General features: G+C 36.4%; 1 protein-coding gene and 1 long non-coding RNA gene across 2 annotated transcripts; both read left to right on the top strand.

Moving 5' to 3' along the window:
• Nucleotides 1-5,032: 5,032 nt before the first annotated feature.
• LOC125646389 (uncharacterized) lies at nucleotides 5,033-8,269 on the top strand. Its single transcript, XR_007359702.2, has 2 exons — nucleotides 5,033-6,352; nucleotides 7,363-8,269. It is a non-coding gene; the product is annotated as an uncharacterized LOC125646389 (long non-coding RNA).
• Nucleotides 8,270-9,048: 779 nt separating this feature from the next.
• Nucleotides 9,049-17,429, top strand: LOC125647771 (uncharacterized). The gene is made up of 3 exons (XM_048874587.2): nucleotides 9,049-9,233; nucleotides 11,185-11,322; nucleotides 17,155-17,429. The coding sequence occupies exons 1-3, from the start codon at nucleotides 9,176-9,178 to the stop codon at nucleotides 17,367-17,369; spliced, it is 411 nt and encodes a 136-aa protein (XP_048730544.2). The 5' UTR covers nucleotides 9,049-9,175; the 3' UTR covers nucleotides 17,370-17,429.
• The last annotated feature ends 7,469 nt before the right edge of the window (nucleotides 17,430-24,898 follow it).

Below are 24,898 nucleotides of genomic sequence, written 5' to 3'. Positions count from 1 at the left end.
TGCATATCGAATCAGTTGAGATATATAATATCTGACGGACAGACAGACGGACGGCGCAAATTTAAAGTCCCCTTCGACTTCGTCGGTAGGGGACTAAAAAAAAGGGGGGGCTGGTAAAGTAACATCCATACTTTAGCTGCCTGGGTAAATAAATCAAAACAAGTAACGCTGGCAAAAAGAGGAGTTTAGACCATTAAGGATGTCAGACATGTTACCCCTGAAAGTCTTGGTCGATTGATTGTTTGCTGTTTTCCGCCACACTCAACAATTTTTCAGTTATCTGGTGGCGCCCAGTTTTTATTGGTGGAAGAGAGAACCCAGATACAATGTACCTGGGAAGAGACCACCGACCTTCCGCAAGTAAACTGGGAAACTTTCGCACTTACCGGCGCGAGCGGGATTCGAACCCGTACCGACCAGAGGTAAGGGGCCGTGTGATTTTGAGCGCGATGCTCTAACCACTCGGCCACGTATTCCAGATGTATTTGTAATAATGCGTATGACTCCGCATTCTTTTCTCCTGAATTTTCTTTAGATTTCTACAAGCTGCTTAAGGTAGGCGAATTAATTAGCCATCTAAATTCACCAGTAAGGGTAATCCAAAGGGACAATGCTCAATTGGACGGAAAATATGCATCAATAATCATAACCATCTAAATATTCCAAGATGGACAAAGGGTTCACTACTTAACATTCCTAGGGTGCGAAACTTGACATGTCCATTTTATCATATGGGTGTTTTCCCAAGTGTTCGTCCCAAAGATTTTGTCCAACCTTTCTATTATGTGGATTTATCGTCATTGCCTAAATACCAATTCATTACAATTTGACAAAATCAATTAAACCAAATAACTTACCAAATAAGTACAAAACACAATCTTTTCGGATTGGGTCGAGTAGAAAAACAAGACTACCGCAAACGGCACAATATACTCCCGTCGGACAGTTAAATTCAACCTGGAAGCATATTGTGCACTCTGAATTGATACAACACACATTCTGAATAGAAAAGTCTTAAAGTGGGTCATGGTGCACCAATCCATCTGACATGTGAACTGATTATGTAATTCTCTGAGAGTGAGGTAGTGACAAAATGTCTATGATGATAAAAAGTTCAAGAAACCATTTGATCTACTTTTAGCCCCAAAGTAGGTCATGATGCACCAATGAAGTTGAAATATGAACTGATTATGTATTTCTCTGAAAGGAAAGTTGTGACTAAATTTCAGAGCAATACTTGTGACCATACCCCCAAAAATCTGAAAAACTGTTTGACCTACTTCTACCTCTAAAGTACTGTAGGTCATAGTGCACCAATCCAGCTGAAATGTTAAATGCACTTGTCTTCCTCCGAGAGGAAGCCTTTGACTAAATATCAGGTCAATATCGGATACCGTCATGAAAAAAAGCCCGGAAAACCGTTTGACCTATTTTTAGCCCAAAAGTAGGCCAAGGATGGACCAATCCAGCTGAAATGCAAACTGAACTTGTATTCTCCTGAGAGGTAGCCTGCGGCTAAATTTCAGCGCAATATCTGAATTCGTAATGGGAAAAATCCTGAAAAACTATTTGACCTATTTTTTCCTTAAAGTAGGTCAAGGATGCATCAATCCAGCTGAAATGCAAACTGAACTTCTATTCCTACGAGAGGAACCTTTGACTAAATATCAGGGCAATATCTATATCCATAATGAAAAAAAGCCTGCAAAACTGTGTGCCCTATTTTAGCTCAAAAGTAGGTCACGGACGGACAGACCAATCCAGCTGAAATGCAAACTAAACTTATATTCCTCTGAAAGGAAGCTTATGTGTAAATTTCAGGGCAATATCTGTAACGATAAAAGTTCGGAAAACTGTTTGACCTACTTATAGCCCTAAAGTAGGTTAATGATGGACCAATCCAGCTGAAATGCAAACTCACTCTTACAATTCTTGAGGGAGATATTGTTACCAAATTTCAAAGTTGTACATGCATCCGTTACGGACAAAAGTCCGGAAAACATGACCCCGGACGGACGACCAGCCAGCCAGACGCACGGAGAGCGCCATAACATAATACGGACGTCTAATGACGGGCGTATAAAAACAAGTTCATATCGGATTTTTATCCGATTTAAGTAAAAATTACTTTTGTGTTGTCAATTGATACAGCCGTGCTCATAAATAAGTATTGAAGTATTCCTATTTTCCTGGGTTTAATTGTATTTTTCTAAGATAAATGTATCACAAAGGGAAATTGTTTAAAGTATATTTTCAGAATATATATTCAATACACGTACAGTGTACATGTATACAACTACATAATATATAAACTGATACAGTGGACTACCATAATCTACATAACATCTGCTGTTAGTTTTATTTAATTGATGTTGTCACGCAAGCATCAGCCATGCATAAAGAAAAATAGGTTTTCTGAACTTTTAAAGTTATAATATAAATGTATTGAATCCAGGCCTCTTTGAGCTGATTTCCTGTATACAAATACTAGTACATGAACAATGATGTTTTACATCATTAGCTATATGTATCTTTAAAAGAAATATTGTAGGCCTACAAACTGGTTTTTAAAATTACTTAAAATTTCATGTTGACATGAATAAGGTATTTTTGTCAATTCATCCAATAGAAATACACCCAGTCCGTTCGTTTGGATCGTCTTGATAATTGTTGAGTAAGTTCAAGTTAAGGTTAGGCACGGTCGACCCGCTCGTGACCTTGTAGAAGATCATATGTAAAGAGAAGGTACGGATATTTTTTGTTGTTGTAATTTTTGGATTATTTTGTACGTTTTGCATATAAATGAGAATTTCCGATTCACAAAACATGAGAGTTTGATTTTTCAGTACTGTTTTGAATACATCCCCTTGCAGTATGAAATGGTATTTGTAGGCCAATTTCGATAACCTATAATAAAAGTTCAATGCACAGTGAAATTTTTTATAATGACAATGTACTCTGAAATGAAATGGTTCACTCAAACACTGAATCATGGTTTCAGCGGATTATCAAGAGATGTTTTGCTCAAAGCAAAATTACAAACTCGACAAACCTATCTTTATGTTCATTTGGATCTCTCTCCCTCTCTCACATTTTCTTGTTTGTGTTTCTGTGTACTAGCTTATCATATAAGTAAGTTTTCAATGAAAATACTATTGAGAATATATGTAACTACAGGAAATGAACCCAATTACTACCGTCTGCTTTTGAATCACTGTAACATATTAAAATGTTTATTACACGATTAACAATGTTCTAATGCAATCCAATTGTTATCAGTTTTATTTCTGAAAAATGTTAGTATCATTTTTAGTTTCTGATTTTCAATTTACTTGACCTAATCATATGCATACAATCAGGAAACTTTGTTTTGATTTATTTCAAATAAAAATCTGGAGGTCCACAACGACACGGTGCTGTGTCCAGCTAGCTGAACATTAAAATATACCAAAACATGCATAACTAGGACTGGGATTACAAAAGCCATCATCTAGAAAGTAATCAAGCCTGCTTAGTGCAGTGAAAATACAAATTATTCACTATTATAGGTGCAGGTGACATTTCTGAATTTTCTAGTGATATTCGAAATCTCCACGATGTCTTTTGTGAGAACACAATATCGACATTGAAAGTATCTTTGACATACTACACGGTAAATGCATGGGATCCTTTGAGTATCTGAATGATAAGGGGTAACGGTTCGATAGTTTGTCTGTGAAGATACAAAATTTTTAATAAATCGAATGGGGTGGGGTTCAATCAAGCCATACATGAAATGTAATTTCAACATATGTGTAGGTACACAAGAATATATATATATATATATATATATATATATATATATATATACCTGTTCATCCTCGTACCAACATTTTAGCTATATTGCCAAATGTATGCTATTGTGCGAACGGGTAGTACCGTGAGGAAGAACGGTAATTAAAAGTCGTATATCCAAAACGTCTTCAGCTTTCACTCACGAGTCGTGTGTTTGACAAACCAGTTGATAAAGGCCCCAGGATAACACAACCGAGATGCATACTTGGGGAAACTCTTTTGTCAAAGTAATTCTTTTCATATTTTTCGTTAAATTCGCTGCTTTTCGTAAATCTTAACGAAATCAAATATCAACAAACGCACATTTCGACAAATTCACGAAATTTCGTGCCTGCAATATTTATTGAATCCACTGCGCTAGTAATTGATTGATTGAATATTGTTAAATATTGTTATCTCGAGAATATTTCAATCATATGGAGATGTCACCATTGCCGGTGAAGGGCTGTAAAATTTAGGCCTATGTTTGGCGCTTATGGCCTTTGAACAGGGAGGGATCTTTATCGTGCCACACCTGCTGTGACACGGGACCTCGGTTTTTGCTCTCTCATCCGAAGGGCCGCCGCATTTTGTCGCCTCTTACGACAAGCAAGGGGTACTGAGGACCTATTGTAACCCGGATCCCCACGGGATACAGTGCAAGTAATAAATATAAGGGACATAAATTCACAGAATATCACAGAACGTGCATCAAAACTTGTACGAAGTTGGATATCACCTTAAAGATGGCCTCTAGTAGATGAGTGAAAAATTCTCAAATGGGACGCAAAACAGTATAATAATCAACCATTCCTCCTCCAACTCTGACAATTGTGAGAAACATTTAAATGTGAGTTTATCACAAGGCGGCTAATGTAAGACTGTTTAATAATCAATATATCAAAGCATAACAAAAAAGTAGGAATTATGATTTGCACTAAGAAGCTGCAACATCTGTTAAACACTGTAGATACGAATTTTATGATAATTGTTCAACCGTGGCGAAATCTAGAACAATTTTATATTGCTACACAAACTGCGGAAATACAATGGGTCGTTGACCTTGACGAAAGTCAAAGCTACTCAATGTCATATTAATTAAAATGCCGCAAGGTTTTTTTAATTTGAAGTAATACAGTAAATAACTTTATGTACAAATTTAATGTTATATATCTAAAGAAAGATACTGTCGCAACAGTTATTGTTTTCGTAGTTGCAGGGGTTTCACGTACATACATCTGCTTTCATTAATCCGGCTGCCTATATCTCAATCTTCTGTACCTGAACCTGTCTTTGGTGGATTCATTTTCTTAAAGTAGTGTGGATATCAGCAAGGTTTAAAACACAATGACTTCTGGCTTAGCTTATGTAGTGGCGCGCAAGACAATTGCAGTAACCGTCTAATTCAGAGGTAGAGCGTGCGCTTCGTAACTTCCCCGGCGGGATTTCATGAGTTCGGGCCCCGTTCGTTTTCTTTCTAACCTCAATCGTTAACATAGGTAGTGATGGCTCCTTCGAAAAAGTAGACACACTGGGGCCTGTCAGAGAAACTCAAACACTCACAACCAAACATAATTCAATTAGTTACCGCCATAAAATGGCTGAAATATTGCCAGAACGGCGTAAAACCTCAATCAATCAATGGCTCCTTCGTCAAACACTCGGCATTTAGAAGTGAGAACCACGGGTCTTTCGGATATGTCTCTCATGCGACTGGCGTTGGCACTTTAAAGAACTCGCACTGCAACGGCCCTGAGCACAAAGCATAGATCTAAATATGTGGTACTTCATCTACAGCTAGTGGTATCTCAATATGAGTGAAAAATTCTCGACAAGACGTTAACCAGTCAATCAATTTAACTTCCCAGTACAAAGTATTTATACCCTACATAGCTTAAAATTTCTAACCAAGGTTATAGTCGCGGGCACGAAAGGAAAAAGTACAGGAAAAATCATTCACTGTATGGGATCATGGTAATCAATTTTTTTTTTACTCCACTTTTTACTTTAACAACTTTTAAGCTTCCAATTAGAATATTGCCTTTTTATGGTAGTATAAAACTGGTTTATTTCGGGTCAACTAGTACTGTATTGTATTAGTATAATTTCGATTTGCTTGATATAGAATGTTTATAAACATTGTTTACTTATATTATATAATTACTAAAGCTAACATATCGAATGCCCGTGTAACATATGATTCTTGCTTATTGTCGTATGCAATTTCCGTGTAGCCCAAAAGTCAATATATAGATTCAGAGGTGCAATTTTCCACCGACACATCGCTAGCTTTTGTATTAAATGAAAATTGGAGTGATTTTATCTTTTTCAAGGCTGGATTCTTGTCAATATTCACAGAACTTGAGGGGTACACCCAGACTGAGTCTCTGTAATCCTCCGCTGTGATAGGCATACAGTCATCTTCAAACTTATCTGGCTTGAATCTAACACCGAGATCGATGTTCAGACATGTTTTCGGTTGGAATCGATGACGTTCGTTCAAGTTATTTTTAACAACGACCAATATTTTTTATTTAAGGTAGGTCCTTAGTCCTGGATTTTTGGGGTTTAGGTAGCATTTTTTTTTTTTTTTTTTTTTTTTTTTTTTTTTTGAATCCATAAATTAACATTCAGAGTAATGAAAAAAGGCAAAACAGTTAAGGGTTTCCATATTAATTTTCATTACATACACCACTAAAGTCATATACCCCGATGTAAATTTTTATGAAATTCATTGGAAACAGGTATTTGTTGTTATTTTAATATCAAAACAACAAAATATTTTTTGAATTGCATTTATTTATCGGGAAACATGTCAATAACTAAAACACATGTCATTTTCAATATGTTCATCAAATTTTAGAATAATATGTGCAAAATTATTGAATTAGCGTTATTCCCCAAAATGTTAAAAAACAAACAAATGTGGACGCATTTTCCTTATAGCATGGTTTACATATCATTTTTTCTGTTTATATTAGTAGAGTTACATCTGCTATAGTTATTCATGGGAAAAAATCCATACCTTTCCTTAATAATTTCAAATTTATAGCTTCCAGATTATGTATACCCCCATCAAAAACTGAAGTCTGGCACGATACAACTGAGCTATTTAAATCACTCGGGATTAAAATTGTATGTAATTTCATGAAACGACACAGATAATGATTCCTTATCACCTTGGTAAAATGTTTGTCAAAAATAAAGGAAATCTATCGCATTATGGACTTGATAAATAATTGAATGAAAACAGAGTTATTGTCCTTGGATTCAATATTTTGAAACAAATCATTGACTATTCAAATATAACTAAGAATTTTGAAATATTTTATGGCTAACGAGATTTTTTACAATAACTATTGAAAAAGATTCCAACAAAATTTATGTTCCTATCATTAAATTATTGACTTTGCAAAATCCTATGACTTCACACGAGTGTGGAACTACGTTAAGTTAATATTATTTCCTCGCAGTAGGTTTAGTGAATGAGTAAGTAATGTGCTATTATCTTGGAACTTTGGACTAGAATGTGTCTCTAAATATCAACAGCATGGCCTGGTCCTCACAGAGCATGTAGACCATGCATGACGTCAACAGCACAGGAGCGCGCTTCATCCGATTGCGTCATCTTCGTACCTGTTATTTACGGCACCTGCCATTCCTCAGATTCGCAGACTGTAGGCAATCAACTACGGAATATTGGAATTATAGTGCACCGGGACAGACTTCATTGATTTTAGACTCATACAGTATGGTCACGGCAACGGTGGCGGATAGCTTGGGACAGCTCTATGAATCTCGATTTTTACTGCAGAGACCCTGATGGAGCACTCAGCGGGTATCTAGGCGCCAAAATTGTTTTGTGCTAAATTGCATCCAGGAGACTGACAGGTTTGGAGGGGAAGTGTTATGATGTAGGCAGCAATATCCTATATAGATAATACAGCATATGGTTCACATACAGGGTACTTCGACGACTCAACTGTGTATTGATGAAGTCATCCAGCAACACGTGGTTCCAATATAATGCAGCATCCAGGATCAGTATTCCATTATGACAACGCCAAACCATATACTGTTCGTTCAATAGATGGTGTTCTGCAAAGACACACTATCCAGGTTCATCCTTGGCCATCCAAATCATCAGATGTGAAACCTATCGAACATGGTACGAACTGGATAGGCGCATCTGCAAAGACAACCACTGTCTCAGACTCTGCAACAACTGGTCCAAGCTCTGCAATTAAAGTCGAACACCATCCCTATACAGTTATTTAGAGACTTAATTGCCCATGGGAACGCGTTGGTACTCGTGGGTGGCATACTAAACATTGTACTTGGTGACCTTGAACTGATGACTGTAATTATCATTAGTGGTTGTAATAGTTTGATTTCAACGTTTACATCATTTTTGTGTTAAATATCTTTAATGTCTTAAAATGAATATGAAATTGCACTATGTGTTTCTTTATCTTTTTCTCTTTTTCTTTTTCTTCTTCACCGGCAGTGGTGACGTCTCCATTTGAGTGGAATATTCTCGAGAGGGACGTTAAACAATATACATGTACAAGCAATCCTTAGAATTCAAGCTCAAAACTGTTTACAATGCAAATCCACAATATTATCCCACACATTTATGTTATTCGAACAAGATAGAATATATAGTATATACTGTACAAGAAATTCAGAATCCTTGAAATCATTGAATTAATTACTTGAAAACGTTTTGACACATATAAAAATCGATATGTTATTCTGGAAATCAAACGTTTTTCAATCTTATTTCAGCGAAAATTCAAATTACTAGTTAAACGTTTATCTTTTATTCAATCCATCGTTCAATGTTTTGGAAACAAATACTTGCAGATAAAAGCAAATTCGTTCTAAAAATTAAAAAAAACTATTCATAGACATTATTTAAATGCTAAAGGATCGTTTAAATTACTAGTATTTGACCATTCCATGAAAAATAAAATGCATGTAGACTCTATATAAAACACTGGTAAATCCGAATGTTATATCACAGATTAGAATGAATTTCTAAAATATACCAACATAATATATCAAAACGAAATTAATCCGAATCTCGTGAGAATACGATTAAACTTTAAGCTTCGAGAATATGATTTTACGGCCACTGTGCTTGTCGCAATATATATATTCAGTGAGATTAGGAGTCTGGCACAGATAATATACTATACATGTATATAAATCAATATAGATGTTGTGCTTTTTAAAAGTATTTAAATCGCCTAACAGGTGATGTCTCGCATTCGGTGAGTCTTCGTCAGGACAAGTAACAACCTCTGGGCTCTAAACGTTAACATCTTTTTTTTCTTACCTCAGGGGTGAAATCGCAAGCATGGACTACAGATTGGGAATTCTACTGGTTGCTTCAGCGTTCATTACAGCCGCTGCTGGTAAGTTCGCTATGATTATTCGGAACGTTACATTTCGGGTGTGTATTTAAAAACACGAAGTACTCTATCGTAACATTCCATTTACTTCACAGAATAATTTTACAATCACCTTCTCATGATTTTTAAAGCATTTAATACCCTATTTTTATAACTAGTTACATATCTGTATCATTTCAAATTTATCAAGCAATAAAAACTAATTTGGACATTAATGTAAAATTATATACAGATTAAGTATTTTTCATTGCTTTCGAAAATTCTTTATACTATTTTTTTTATATGTACATTTCGTTAGTGAACAATGTTTTAAAAGAATTCTAGTAGTTCATCAAAATCAAAATGCCACCCAAGGTAAAAAAGATAAATCATGTAACAATCATTTGAGAGAAAAGAATTTATCAATGAATTTATATGAACAGATGTTGGATGTTTAATATTACTATAAGAAGCCAGTAAATCAACCTTAAAATCATTTACATCTACATAAGATGGGTGTTGATGATCCAGGGGTTTCAACAGTTTCGTTTAAAGTCAGCATTTCGCAAATTCTATGCTCGTTATAACAATCTAATTTGCCAATACAAACCTATCATTGGGTAAAATGCTGTCTGACGTGTTTCATTCCGATTGTTAGGCCGTTTTTGGTACACTGAGTTTGACTATAGATAACTCCGTTTACCTCACCAAGATACATTAATACGGCTCATGGCAGGTGTGACCGGTCGACAGGGGATGCTTGCTCCTCCTAGGTACCCGATCTCACCTCTGATATCCAGGGGTCCGTGTTTGCCCAACTCCTCTAGTACATTTATGTATGTATTGCTTATAGAAGTTATGATATATACTGAAGAGACATTATTTGTCGAAATGCGCATCTGGTGCGTGAAAATTGGTACCGTATAAAACAAAATTGAAAATACATGAAGGTATCCACTGTTGTGCTTCACACGTTAGCGCTTCATGAAAAGCGTACCGGTTTAAAGTGTTGTAGTTAATACCCTCGTCTATTTTCAAAAATTAAATAAACTTTTTTATTTACAGTCTCCTTTCATTTGTAACGGAATTTCCCACCATTGAAATTGGCGTATTTTTTTTTTTTTTTTTGAAGATTCATACTCGCTACAGGCTAAGTTGATTGAGATGGATTGTTCATATTAACAGAAACACGTTAGAATATGCATTTTGTATTAGTATACCTATGTGGAACTACCACTTAACCTCGTGCCACCTACAGGTATACATGTAAGTATTTATGAAGAGAATCACTCTGATCGGTATAGGTCTCATAGAAATGAAACGAACACCCCTAGAAATGGGGGATATGTCAATCTAAATTCATTCCCATGAACGTTGTTTTATTTCCATTTAGAAATTCATTCATTCAAGAGACATGGAATCCTTTGTGATTTAAGAAATTATTAAAGTTGAATATTTTAATAGTGTGTCAAAAAGGTGATTCTATGACGAGTGTATTCAGAGGTGAAAAGTGGCACAATGAATGGTATAGTCTACTGGGTACGCGGCGCCAGATTAAAAATACGTCGCCTTCAAACCGTTGCTAGCTGAAGTGCACTTCTCAAAGAACCTGGCAAATGCTTTATTGTCCATACATGTACATTAGCCGGGTTGGTCATGGGTAGTAAATGACCTTTATCAATTTTCAGGGCATACAGTCTAAGCTTTCTGCTATTATTTGCATGTACACAGCAATGACTCTTACGTGAACTAGAGACCTGTAGAAGTAGATAATTGCAATTAATTTTCAGGGCAAAAGGTCACTAAATTTTCTATACATGCATATTAATTTCAAACCTTTGTAGAAGAGGACATGTTTGTTTTATAAACATTTGTCGTACTAAATGGTGTGAAAGTACCGGTCAGTTCCTGATATTTTCATAGATCCCCTACCGATCATTGAATTATACAGTTGAATGTCGTAATTATATTACAGACTCAAAGGGTTGTGCAATACTAAACGAGAAAAGTAGAATGTACTGTTACCAAGCCAGGGTATACACGGCCTGCAAGACAAGTTGTTCCGAGAAACTTCTACTGAAAGACGAGGGCGGCAAGTCCTACAAAGACAATCGTAAGTCATTTTCTTAAAACTAGAACAGGTATGAGAGGTCTTCCTGAAAACGTTTATGCAGGAGTTGTAATTAGCATGTGCCAATACAACTTATTAGTTAAAATTCCAAGTAAACATTGTACTATGTAGCAAGACGAATCATACAAAATGCGAGAGAATGGTGCACTATACGGATTCTAACTCTAGATGAACAAACACGTCTTCGAATTGATGGGGGAAGGGGGGGGGTTAAAAAAAACCCACCAAACACACACAACAGAAAGTAAATGCATACTATATAAACGTTAGAAAACTTCAGAAATTGGGATGGGAAGAATATTTTAACAGACATGAAGGGAATTTTTTTTCTAAATCGTCTTTTTTGGAATTCATTTAATTCTAAGCTTAGTTACAGGTACATATCTAATGAACTGCCAAAGTTGGTGTGGCAATACAATCAATTAATGATCACATTGCACTGTATTTTTCGCATTCAACTACAGTGTCAGTTTTGTAGATTAATGCATGTATAATCGAAAACATTTTGAGTAAACGGGTTTAAAACTAGTCAGAGAGCCCCGAAATATAGCTCCTAAGTGTTATAGGACAGGTCTTTGGTGTCGAACATGCAAATTGAAATTTGGTCACAATATCTCCCTCAAGACTTGTAAGAGTGAGTTTGCATTTCAGTCAGCTAAAGATAGGTCAAACAGTTTTCCGGACTTTTTTTCGTTACAGATACAGATATTCCCCTGAAATTTACACATAAGCTTCCTTTCAGAGGAATACAAGTTCAGATTGCATTTCAGCTGGATTGGTCCGTCCGTCCGTGACCTACATTAGGACTAAAATAGGTCAAAGTTTTCCGGGCTTTTTTTTTTCCATTATGGATACAAACATTACCCTGACATTTAGTCAAAAGCTTCCTCTTGGAGGTTTGCATTTCGGCTGTATTGGCCCATCCTTGACTTACTTTTCAGCTAAAAATAGGTCAAACATTTTTCATTACGGATACAGTTATTGCCCTGATATTTAGTAAAAGGCTTCATCTCAGAGGAATACAAGTTCAGTTTGCATTTCTGATGGATTGGTTCATTCTTGACCTACTTTTGGACTATAAATAGGTCAGACAGTTTTCTGGGCTTTTTCAATTACGGATACATATATTGCTCTGATATTTAGTCAACGGCTTCCTCTCGGAGGGGGGAAAGTGCAGTTTACATTTCAGCTGGATTGGCGCACTATGACCTACAGTACTTTGAGGGTAGAAGTAAGTAAGTTTTCCAGATTTCTTTTGGTATGGTCACAGGTATTACTCTGAAATTTAGTCACAACCTCCCTTTCAGAGAAATACATGATCAGTTCGCACTTCAAACATTTTAACTAAATTGGTGCACCCTGACCTACTTTAAGGCTAAAAGTAGATCAAATGGTTTCCTGGACTATTTATCGTCATATATAAATATTGCACCGACATTTTGTCACAACCTCACTCTCAGAGAAATACATAATCAGTTCACATGTCAGATGGATTGGTGCACCATGACCCACTTTAAGGCTTTTCTATTCAGAATAGAGGGCCTCCGTGGTGGAGTGGTTAGAGCATCGCGCTCAAAACCACACGGCCTCTCGCCTCTGTCGGCGCGGGTTCGAATCCCGCTCGCGCCGGTAAGTGAGAAAGGTTACTTTCGGAAGGTCGGTGGTCTCTTCCCATGTACATTGTATCTGGGTTTTCTCTTCCACCAATATAACGTCTCCATATGAGTGAAAAATTCTCGAGCGAGACGTTAAGCAAGATACACTCAATCAATCCACCAATATAAACCGGGCGCCACCAGATAACTGAAAAAAATGTTGAGCGTGGTGGAAAACATCAATCAATCTATTCAGAATGTGTGCTGTATCAATTCAAAGTGCAAAATATGCTTCCAGGTTGAAGTTTACTGTCCGACAGGCGTATATTGTACCGTTTGCGGTACTCTTGTTAAAATATGCAGATCTTCATTTGATATTTGGCTTTGCAATAACAAGTTGCAGATCAAGTTCGAATTTGATTTCGGTCTGTTGATTTTTTTTGCACTAAGTTATGTTCCTTGGACTTAGAAAAATAGCGTGAATCATCAGTTTCTGGTCTTTTTTGTGCTTACAGATATTAATTTTATATTTGGTACATTATTTTGTCATAACAAGTTACATGTTGATTTTGAATTTTTCCTGGTCTAGTCTTTGTACCTGAATAGTAGTTGATTTCCAACTAATCCTATCCTGGTTCCCTAATTTTCCCCTTTACCATAACCTACATAATGAAATCGGAATACTGCTGTGGTCCAGTAATTTTTGCGACCGGTAGGGAACTTTGTATTGCTATTCAATACTTTCAGAATGCTTGTTAAGAATGCTCTCCTATTTTGCAGCATAAACACTATGTATAACTAAGAAACACTGGTAAATTCAATACGATATAAGGTAGACCGAATTTCCACTGATAATTTTTTAATAGTACACATTGATCGTTACATGTATATCTGTCAAACTTATATAGCTTAGGTTTTGATATAGACTTTTCATACAATAACACTATTGCAATAAGGTATATACGGACATGATGTAATGTAGGGGTATTGAATCATGCTAGAAAAGAACACTTTTCCCATTTCTTTTTTCCAAAAAGATATTTTAAATGACCTGAAGAAAGGTAAAGAGTACAAAATGTCATGTAGATTTACCATACCCCATTCCTTTTGCAAATTAAAGACTTCATCCCATAGTTCTGAAAATATTGTGTTGCTGTGATTTTGTTCTAGTGGAGACAACAGGCATAAGTTTTAACATTAAGAAGGAAACAACTTGCTTGAATGATAAATAGAACGCATTTCTTAATTGATGGATGCTTTAGAAATAACGCAAAACGGTTTTGCTGACAAAATCGCATAACATGCGTTAACGCCTTATTCAATTCATACTGTGTTGTTAGTTCAGTAAATGTTAACGACTATCATTTAACGATTATAATATCACGGAGTTCATTTCGTTCATTTTCACATTTTAACCAGTATGATGTAGCTTGTACTAAAAGAAAATTGTACAATATCAATATCGCGGTTTTGTTGGCAAAACAGCTGTTTGTTGATACTTAATGTAAATTATATGGCACGATATGACAGCTTTTTAAACAATTAAGGATATTAGGCAATTTGAAATATTTCCGCATTTTGTTTTCAGTTGGGTCATTATTACAAGTTGAAGAAGGAAACTATTGAAACAGCAATCTATGATGTTGGTATCCTCTTCTGATGTTAATGATACGATATCATGCATAGCAGGGTCCATTGATTTCTGTCGTTAACGAAAAGCATCTGCTATTCCGTAAATATGTAACTGCATATTCATATCGTCAGTGCAACATCTGTATTGATATGATGTTCATGTATAACAGATTTTAAACGTTTTCCCTTGATATCAAGTAAACGTTTCCTTTGAGGGATCTCAGAATTCTATTTTGCATTAATTTTCTAACACAACACTGACAATTTTAGAGATATATATATATATATACACATGTACCAACATTTTGACGGGTTATTTAAGAAATGAACCTAACAATTTCAGTAGCAGTCCACGTAAGAATCATGCAGAATGAAAATTAAGTGGCACAGCTATAAATTTAAAATCTTTTGGAAAATGGCTAATTTTTGAAGAAAATCATGTTTTGTATTTGATCCAATAACAAATTTCACCTTCGATGCTTCTTAAGATTTTTAATCGGCTGAAAGAATATTCGGTTTCAAAATTATTTTCCTGTTGCACTAATGAAAATGATCATAAAAATTAATTATCGGGCACTCTGTCATTAAAGATTAATAAATACATAAAGTCAATGGTATGGACAGTAAAATAAATAACAAACATCATGGTGAAAGTATCAAATGAAAAATGGGACAGAAAGCTACAAAAATGCGCTACTACTCGAATTGATGAACTAGTGTTCTGTCTTAGTTTCCTTTTGATACTCTCATCACGAAAAAATGTTAGCTTCATTTCTTATCATTGAATTTGTGTTTCAAAACAATAAAACAAAATAAATATAGGATGATATGATTTATATTCAACGAGTTGTGTGTTTTGTGAGGGGATAGAAAACACGCAACGAGTTGGATATATATCATATTAAACCACGGGGGATTCTCCTAATAACGTTATTCATTATAATGTTGGGAATTTTGTTTCCTGACATTTTGTAATCAAACTACGTAAAATTGAAGTTTGTGACGTCACGAACGACGTAGGAAAACATGGTGTAATAATTTTTTTAAAATTACGTAATAGGTGATATCCACTGGATAATTTCATAAAGGAATAAACATGTGACAAATTTCAGTATTTACCTGTAATTGATATGGCCAATATTTGAGGCACTGTTTAATAAAATGGTTGCGCAGTCAACGAAGTCGCCAGAGTTACTGCGAATTAAATGACTGTGTAGCCTAATGAAGGCAATCTCTCACCAGAGGGCACATTACGCTGCGCTACAACACCTCTGTCAACGTCTAAATGTCAAGATTCTTGGCAAAACTTACCTATACCTATAGCATCATGGATAATAATTTTATAAGTTTAAGTTTTATGCTTTAAATCTTTAAGTAGGTTCACAAAAACAACGAATTCCATGATTATACTAGTATTATTGAATGAATGAATATTTATATAAACCTTCTAATTCGCTCAGGTGTCTCATATTTACCATCTTCTGATTTTAAAAAAAATCAGAGAAGTGTTTGATTTGTTCAGATATTATCATTACAGTTCGATATGCTAAGTTAGTTTTTGTATGTTTTGATATAACTTTTTAGACGTTGACAGAGGTATTAGTGGAGCGTAGCGGGAACGATAACTCTGGGTAGAGATTGTAATGAAGGGCACATTGTACACATATATGTAAATACGGAGTTGAAAATGAAGAAGTCAGGCGGTGACTTGAACTATGTTGCATGGTATTGGAGGAAACGATCAGGACTGGTCAAGACTTTAGCACAAAGCAGGATTCAACTTTCTACTTCTGTGTTACCGAACACTTGTTTTATGACCTGACTGGCGGCTTCAGTGCGGTGGTCACTCATGTATATGATTAAGTACATATATATACAATGTAGGGCTGGCTACTCGGTGCATATGATCTCCAAATTCCTTTGATGAAGTAAATTATGGAATTTTTCAGCCAGTCAGATTCGCAATAAACTCATGAAATTGAAAGAAATTAAATGACACTTTAGTGTTTCTCCCTTACATGTGGCTAACCTTTCCATACCTATTTTCACAGGTGTTTCAATCTTTTCCAATAGCTTTAAGATACTCTGCCTTGAATATGGTAATCAACGAAGATTATTTACCATTATATTCACTACAGGATATTGCAATAAATTCAAATGAAAGGCTTTCAAAATCAAATTCTCCCAAACATCGATTGATGATAAAAGTAGGAGTGAAACAGCTTTGGGAACAGTGCGTGCAGGGGTTCACAAAGAGCAATAACCCTAATTGATGTATATATACAATACTCAGCAAAAGGATGGTGTGTTAAATTGTTGAGCATAGTACTTGGTACAAAAAGTGTGTTGATTTTAATTCAAAATGCTTTTTGAATTATAAGAGAATCATACAAGTGATAGATACTGGGATATTTAATCGTAAAGCAAGTCTTTAACAAAGAGGGAGTTCTTCTTCATTGCAAACGTAATTACCTAATGTATCAATACAATACCATTAAACATTTTACTACTCATAGAAAGACTTCGTATTTCAAAGTTACTAACACAATTCTTCATGTCAGTTGACGTTTTTCTGATTTCTTGACAGTTTGTCCTTGGGGTAACTATGCCAACGTATACAACACAGCTTTTGATTCCTATTGCCAGCAGAAGATAGCAGGCAACTGTCCAAAATACTGCACAAATCCTAGTCAGAGCGACATTACCTGGGGACGGCAGTGTTGTAAGGCCTGCGTGGACATGTGTGCGAAAGCTCCATCACGTGATAATACTTTCCAGAAAGAATATCCAGGAGTCTATTGAAAGCAATAAAGATTCATGTTGAAAACAACATTGTAATAAAACAATATTCGTAAACACATATTAACCGGTCTATACGTTTATCAGCGATTATCTTCTTCCACAAAGTAATCGGAGGTTTATACATCTCTTCTGTAAAATAAAGTGAGTACTTTGTTACTGCATGTACATTTGAAATCCAAAGTTACATACAGTACATAAATATGGAACAGTAAACACACGGATACTGGGAACAATAATAAGCTGAATAAATTAAATTCTGTATAATTATTAACATATGGATATCCACTGAAAGAAATTAAAAGGTGTGTTTGTGTCATGCCGTGGAGTTCGATGTTACTTAATGTGTGTACTGTAGATTAAATAATGACACTGACTATAGGTCCTCAGTACCCATTGCTTGTCGTTATGGGCGACTAAATGGGACGGTTCTTATGATGAGACCGCAAAAACCGAGGTTCCGTGTTACACAAGGTGTGGCACGATAAAGGTCCCTCCCAAAGACCGTAAGCGCCGAGCATAGGCCAAAATCTTGCAGCTAGTGACGTCTCCATAAGAGAAAAAACGTTACACAATATTCAACCAACCTTCCATATTGTATACATTCTTGATAATACTTTACAAGTACATGTTTATACCTCGTGATATGATTTTGAATTGATGGTAGGTATTTGTCGCTTTCGACATACATGTAGGTGCACCTTTTCCAGACCTATCCATCGTTCAATGTGTGAAGAGGAAAGTACATGCACGACAGCTTGTGTCAAACATCATATCGTATATTTGAAAAAAAGACCCGTTGTCAATTAAACTATTTATTTCATTTTAAGGTCACCTGAGGAAACTTAGGTGACTTATTGCAATAGTTCTGCGTCCGGCGTCGTCCGTTAACTTCTTCTCAGAAATTACTGGGACAATATTGACCAAATTTGGTATGTTGCATTTGTAGGTGAAGGAGACTGGAAGTTGTAAATTTCACCCCCACCCCCTTACGGGGCCTTAATTTTTAGGGGGGGGGGGGTAAATTTATATATTTCTTTAAAGATTATTCTTCTTTACTCTTAAACATCTAGCAGAAAAAGTAAGTATATAAATGTAGTAATGATGAGCAAAATAGATTCTACCAAAATTGTAAATTTCATGATCCCCGGGGTACGGGTTCTGAACCCAGAGTGGGGCAAAACTTACTACATGTATATAGTGGTATCTCCTTTAGTGCTACTGATTATAAATTGAAACTAAATAGATATTTAGAAAGAGCGGGTAGTCATTTACTAAAATTGTAAACTTGATGATCCCAGGGGTAGAGGTTGTAGTATCATGGTGGGGCCAAAATGGTCAGTTATCAAATGTGTGAACAATAGAAATATTTCACTTCTTCTTAAAAACTATCTCTCCAATTATTTTCAAATTTGGTACATGTATGAAGCATCTTTGGAGTAAGGGGGCATCAGTTGCACATTTCAGGACTCCTGCACCCCTGAGATTCTAGGGGCGGGGCAAAAACTGTCCAAAATTGACCAAATTCAAAAATACTCTTTTCTACAACCGCACCACATGTGTAAGAAAAACTAAATGCATAGTGATGTAGAGCAGGAGGGCTTCTACCAAAATTGTAATTTTCATGATACCTGGAGTAGGGGTTCTGACCCCAGGGCGGAACCAAACTTAGTATATAGTGTTATGTGTAAAACACTTGTATAACATCTTTAGTGCTAATGAAAGAGCAGGTAGTCCTTTACCAGAATGTTAAACTTGATGATCCCATGGGTAGGAGTTTTGGTTTTAGGGTGGGGCCAAAATGGTCAGGTATTAAATGAGTAAACAATAGTAATATTTTACTTCCTCCTGATAACTATCATTCCAATTATTTTCAAATTTGGTATATCCCGTGAGGATCCGGGTTAGAATAGGTCCTCAGTACCCCCTTGCTTGTCATAAGAGGCGACTAAATGGGGCGGTCCTTCGGATGAGACCACAAAAACCGAGGCCCCGTGTCACAGCAGGTGTGGCACGATAAAGATCCCTTCCTGCTCAATGGCCATAAGCGCCGAGCATAGGCGTAAATTTTGCAGCCCTTCACCGGCAGTGGTGACGTCTCCATTTGAGTGAAATATTCTCGAGTGGTACGTTAAACAATATTCAATCAAATTTGGTATGAAGCATATTTGGAACAAGGGGGGCATCAATTCATAGGGGCGGGGCAAACACTGTCAAAAATTGACCAATTTTCAAAAATCTTCTCTACAACTGCACCTGTTTAAGAAAAACTAAATGCATAGTGGTGTAGAGCAGGAAGGCCTCTACCAAAATTGTAAATTTCATGATTCCCGGGGTAGGGGTTCTGACCCCCAGGGCGGGGCTAAACTTGTTATATAGTATCTATGTGTAAAACACTTTATTAAAATATTTTCCTTTAGTGCTATTGATTCAAAACTGAAACTAAATGGATATTTAGAAAGATCAGACAGTCCTTTACTAAAATTGTAGATTTGATGATCCCAGGGGTAGGGGTTTCGGTATTAGTGTGAATGCAAGGTGAAGATAACGAACAGTGATCAATTTCATAACTCCTACAAACAATACAAAATAGATAGTTGGGCAAACACGGACCCCTGGACACACCAGAGATGGGATCAGGTGCCTAGGAGGAGTAAGCATCCCCTGTTGACCGGTCACACCCGCCGTGAGCCCTATATCCGGATCAGGTATACGGAGTTATCTGCAGTCAAAATCAGTGTGCCAAGAACGGCTTAACAATCGGTATGAAACACATCAGACAGCATTTGACCCAATGCAAGGTTGTATTGACGAACTAGATCGTTATAACGACCATAGAATTTGCGAAATGCTGACTTCAATCGAGACTGTTGAAATCCCTGTACCATCAACTTGTTTGTCAGTAGCTTACCTCGATTTAAAAACTGACTATACCCAGAACAAGCTCTTGAATCCAAACTTAGTGTATAAGATATAAATGCATACGTAATGTTAATACACCTATTATATTATGTAAAGCCTTTCATCAGTGTGTGCACTTTTGAGGGTATTGAAGTTTTAAGAACACATCTTGTTTTATACTGTTGTTGAAAAACGGCGGATTTTTTCTAGATTTCATAGCCCTTGGGAGTAGTGATACTTTTTCACTAGTACTCGGGTGACCGATAAGGCCTGTGGGCCTCTTGTTGAAAGTACATACGGGCATTAACTCCGACGCTTTACGCTGCTTGCTACATGAATTATTGTTTTATATCCCGTTGAGAATTTTTCACTTATATTTAGACGTCACCAGCTGTAGGTGAAGTACCACAAATTTAGATCTATGCTAAGCACTCAGGACCTTAACAGTGATCGAGGGTTTTTGACCGTGCTAACGTCTGTCGTGACACGGGACCTTCGGTGTTTAGTGATATACAAGACCTGTGACTCACTTCTAAATGCCGAGCGTTTGGCGAAGGAGCAATAACTACCTATTTTAACCTCTTAGGTTTAACACGGCCATGGCACGAGCGGGCTCGAACTCACGACCTCCCGGTTACGAAGAGAACGTTCTACCACTGAGCTACCGTACGTGATCGGCCGCATGGTTTGTGAAGTGCGTTAGCGTTCCAAGGGAAGCATGTCGGCTTAAAGTGTCGCAGTTCACGCCCTCATATATTTATATTCGTTAATTTCTGTCGGAATTTCCAGTCATTAAAATAGACATACTACACGTATATTTATTAAGATTCAGGCGCGCATTTTTATACCCCCCGAACGAAGTGCAAGGGGGGGGGGGTATATATTATAATAGGAATCTGTCTGTCCGTCCGTGTGTCTGTCTGCAGATTCGTGTCCGGGTCATAACTTCTTTGTTCTTTGACTTAGGCATACCATATTTGGCACACAGGTGGATCACCATGAGACAATCTGTCGAATACCTTCATGACCTCTATATGACCTTGACCTCATGGTCAAAATTAAGGTTTTTTACAATGGATTCGTGTCCGGACCATAACTTCTTTGTTCTTTGACATAGGCATACCATATTTAACATATGAGTGTATCACTATGAGACGATGTGTCATGAAAAAGTGAACCAATGTTTCGTGACTAGTAACAATGTTTACAAATTGTCTTTGATTGAATTTGGGAAACATTTTGAGCATTTGCTTAGCGGTTTGTACTCGTACCTGTTTTTGGTCATCTGTCAATATATGCGGTATCCATCTGGCAGAAATCTTTCGTACTTTCAAAATACGCTTCAAAATGAAATGCATCCGCAATAGCGATATTCCAACAGCTTTGGCAATATCACGAATCCGTGTACCTGACGTTCAATTATTTCCATGGCTTAGGAGACATTTGCCTTGCCTGTCACAGGTCGACCAGATTTTGCTGCATCTTTGACGGACTTTGTGCCAGTGAGAAATTTCTTTCTCCACCTGCGAACTGTCTCATAAGATACATGTACCTTATCAGACCCATAAAGTTCCCCCAATTCAGTAAAAGTCTGCATTACCGAATGGCCGAGTTTTGTGCGAACTTTTATATATTAAGCTTTAATTTCTTCAATATTCTCAACCCGTTTCCCAATCATTTTACAACAGTGGTCAGCGACTGGCTCTATTGAAATGGCTATAAGTTTAAAACTATGTGGAGCTAAAGGCTCGTGTTTATACTGTTAGAAAGGTATTAAATAGAGCTATTCAATAGTATCATCATCCACTAAATCGTACAAAGCGTTATCGCGCTGTGGTACAATACACATTGCATATCGAACAGCCCTCGTAAATTGCTGGGTGGCCGTCATCAGTAGCTGTACAGCAGTAACCTTTGCGACTTTTCAGTGCATGATGCCAACACCTGTTCAGGAGTTCAAAGTAACATTCCAAAGCTGTTAATGATGTTTTGGTGTAAATTGGGCTTAATTTAATGGAATATGAAAAAATGATGTAATAATTCATTACTAGTTAAAGGGAAGGACAACCCTAACAAATTGTTGCAATTCGTCCGCCATGCGTTAACAATTGAACATTTTTAACTTCTTCTTAATAACTTCCAGTCCAATTCTTTTCAAATTTGGTATGAAGCATCATTTGGACAAGGGGAAATAAATTGTAAATTTCAGGACTCTAGCACCCCTGGGGCCCTAGCGGTGGGGCAAAAACTGCCAAAAATTAACCAATTTTCAAAAACCTTCTCAAGAACAACACATGTAAGAAAAAATAAATGCATAGTGATGTAGAGCAGGAAGGCCTCTACCAAATTTGTAATTTTCATGATCCCCAGGGTAGGGGTTCTCACCTCAGGGCGGGTCCAAACTTGTTTTATAGTGTTTATGTGGAAAATACGTACTTAAATAACATCTTCTTTAGTGCTATTGATACTAAATTGAAAGTAAATAGATATTTAGAAAGAACAGGTAGTCCTTTACCAAAATTGTAAATTTGATTATTCCAGGGTTAGAGGTTTTGGTATCAGGGTGGAGCCAAAATGGTCAGTTATTATATGTGTGAACAATAGACATTTTAAACTTCTTCTTGATAACTATCATTACAATTCTTTTCAAATTTGGTATGAAACATATTTAGAACAAGGGGAACATAAATTATAAATTTCAGGATTCCTGCACCCCTGGTGCCTTAGGGGCGGGGTAAAAAATGTCCCAAAATGATCAATATTCAAAAATCTTCTTCTCAAGAACCACACACATATACGAAAAACTAAATGCATAGTATTGTAGAGCAGGAAGGCCTCTACCAAAATTGTAAATTTCATGATCCCCGGGGTAGGGTTTCTGACCCCAGGGCGGTATCAAACTTGTTATATAGTGTTTATGTGTAAAACACTTGAATAACATCTTCTTTAGTGCTATTTATACTAAATTGAAACTAAATGGATAGAGTAGGTAGTCTTTACCAAAATTGTAAATTTGATGATCCTCAGAGTAAGGGTTCTGACCCCAGGGTAGGGCCAAAATTAGTATATAGTATTTATGTGTAAGTTTGCTGATACTGTATAAAAGCTAAATGCATACTTGCAGATGTTTTAATGTTAATACACCTATTCTTTAAAGCCTTTCATCAGTGTATGCACTTTTGAGGGCATTGGAGTTTTAAGAACACATCTTGTTTTATACTGTTACTAACATTAGAATTTAGCTTAGATATTTAGAACAGGAAATTTTTTCTAGATTTCAAAGTCCATGGAAGTAGTGATACTTTTTCACTAGTATTCAGGTGGCCGATAAGGCCTGTGGGCCTCTTGTTATGAATAAAGTATTGCTTACTGACATCGTAAATATTTTACACTACCAATGCTTGCTTAACGATTAAATCAATACTAATATATCATACATTTTGAATTACCCGCCGCTAAGAGAGCGGCCATTGAAGTTTAATTGATGATGTCACACCTTCAATTCCGGTTTATTTCATCAGCAGCACTGTAAACATGACAAGTCACGAAAAAGTTAATTTGGAGTCGTATAGATTTGAGGCCGTTCTTTCGCAAGAGGGAATTGAGAAATAGAAGTTAAAGTCGCAGACAAGGCAGACGGTACACGTTTCTTCATAGAAATGTCCTGAAACTCAACTTGTCATTACGCAAATCTATGATGGGTTCACAATTTACATAGTGTTTTCTTTTCAGGTTCAGATGACTTGGTTGGGTCAAGAATGTCGAGAAAAAAATCACATCTCCCCTTCGCATTATTGCAATTAACAGCTTGACAGGAAGCATCAACCTATTTATTCGTAAACCATATCACATGCACATATTAGAATCTCAGCAAAACCGGAACAGACGGTATGACGTCAAAATTATTGTCTTTTGTGATCTTGAATACAAAAGAGTTCCACATTATTAGAGCAGCCTCTATAGATGGCGGGAGTTTCAATTTCTAACGGTTTCAAATTAGTACTGAAGCTTATCTAGGCCGTATATCAACAAACTAATATGACAAATGTGTATGATGTAATTGATCTTATCATTTATCATATACAATTTTTTGAGGTTGCCTTTCCCTTTAATCCCTTAAAACATGAAATGTTCTATTTCACTTACTCGGTGTCACAGATTAATGAATAGAGGGAAAAAGAACAGAAAAGTTTGGAATGTGGTAGATGTACACAACCCTTAATTAGAAACTCACAGGTTGTAAACTACTAGTATCCATGTTATATTGAATGATTGAATATTGTTTAACGTCCCTCTCGAGAATATTTCACTCATATGGAGACGTCACCACTGCCGGTGAAGGGCTGCAAAATTTAGGCCAATGCTCAGCGCTTATGGCCTTTGATCAGGGAGTGATCTTTATCGTGCCACATCTACTGTGACACGGGACCTCGGTTTTGTGCGATCTCATCCGAAGGACCGCCCCATTTAGTCGCCTTGTACAACAAGCAATGGGTTCTAAGTACCTATTCTAACCCAGATTCCCACGGGACTCCATGTTATAATTCATTAAAATTCAGTCAAATAGAGAATTTTATGCTTAGCTTGTAATGAACTACTGGTACTACATGTGCATAATTTTTTTCATATTC

Source organism: Ostrea edulis, chromosome 6 (genome assembly GCF_947568905.1).
Source record: "Ostrea edulis chromosome 6, xbOstEdul1.1, whole genome shotgun sequence".
NCBI classification, from domain to species: domain Eukaryota; kingdom Metazoa; phylum Mollusca; class Bivalvia; order Ostreida; family Ostreidae; genus Ostrea; species Ostrea edulis.
The sequence above is the reverse complement of the archived record's forward strand: the minus strand, read 5'-3'. Positions and strand labels throughout refer to the sequence as shown.

Bases quoted from the DNA above. Each gene is read 5' to 3' on its own strand.
- LOC125647771 (XM_048874587.2), top strand. From the start codon at position 9,176: ATGGACTACAGATTGGGAATTCTACTGGTTGCTTCAGCGTTCATTACA. The intron at 9,234-11,184 runs GTAAGTTCGCTA...ATTATATTACAG, and splicing joins GTTCATTACAGCCGCTGCTG to ACTCAAAGGGTTGTGCAATA. The intron at 11,323-17,154 runs GTAAGTCATTTT...ATTTCTTGACAG, and splicing joins CAAGTCCTACAAAGACAATC to TTTGTCCTTGGGGTAACTAT.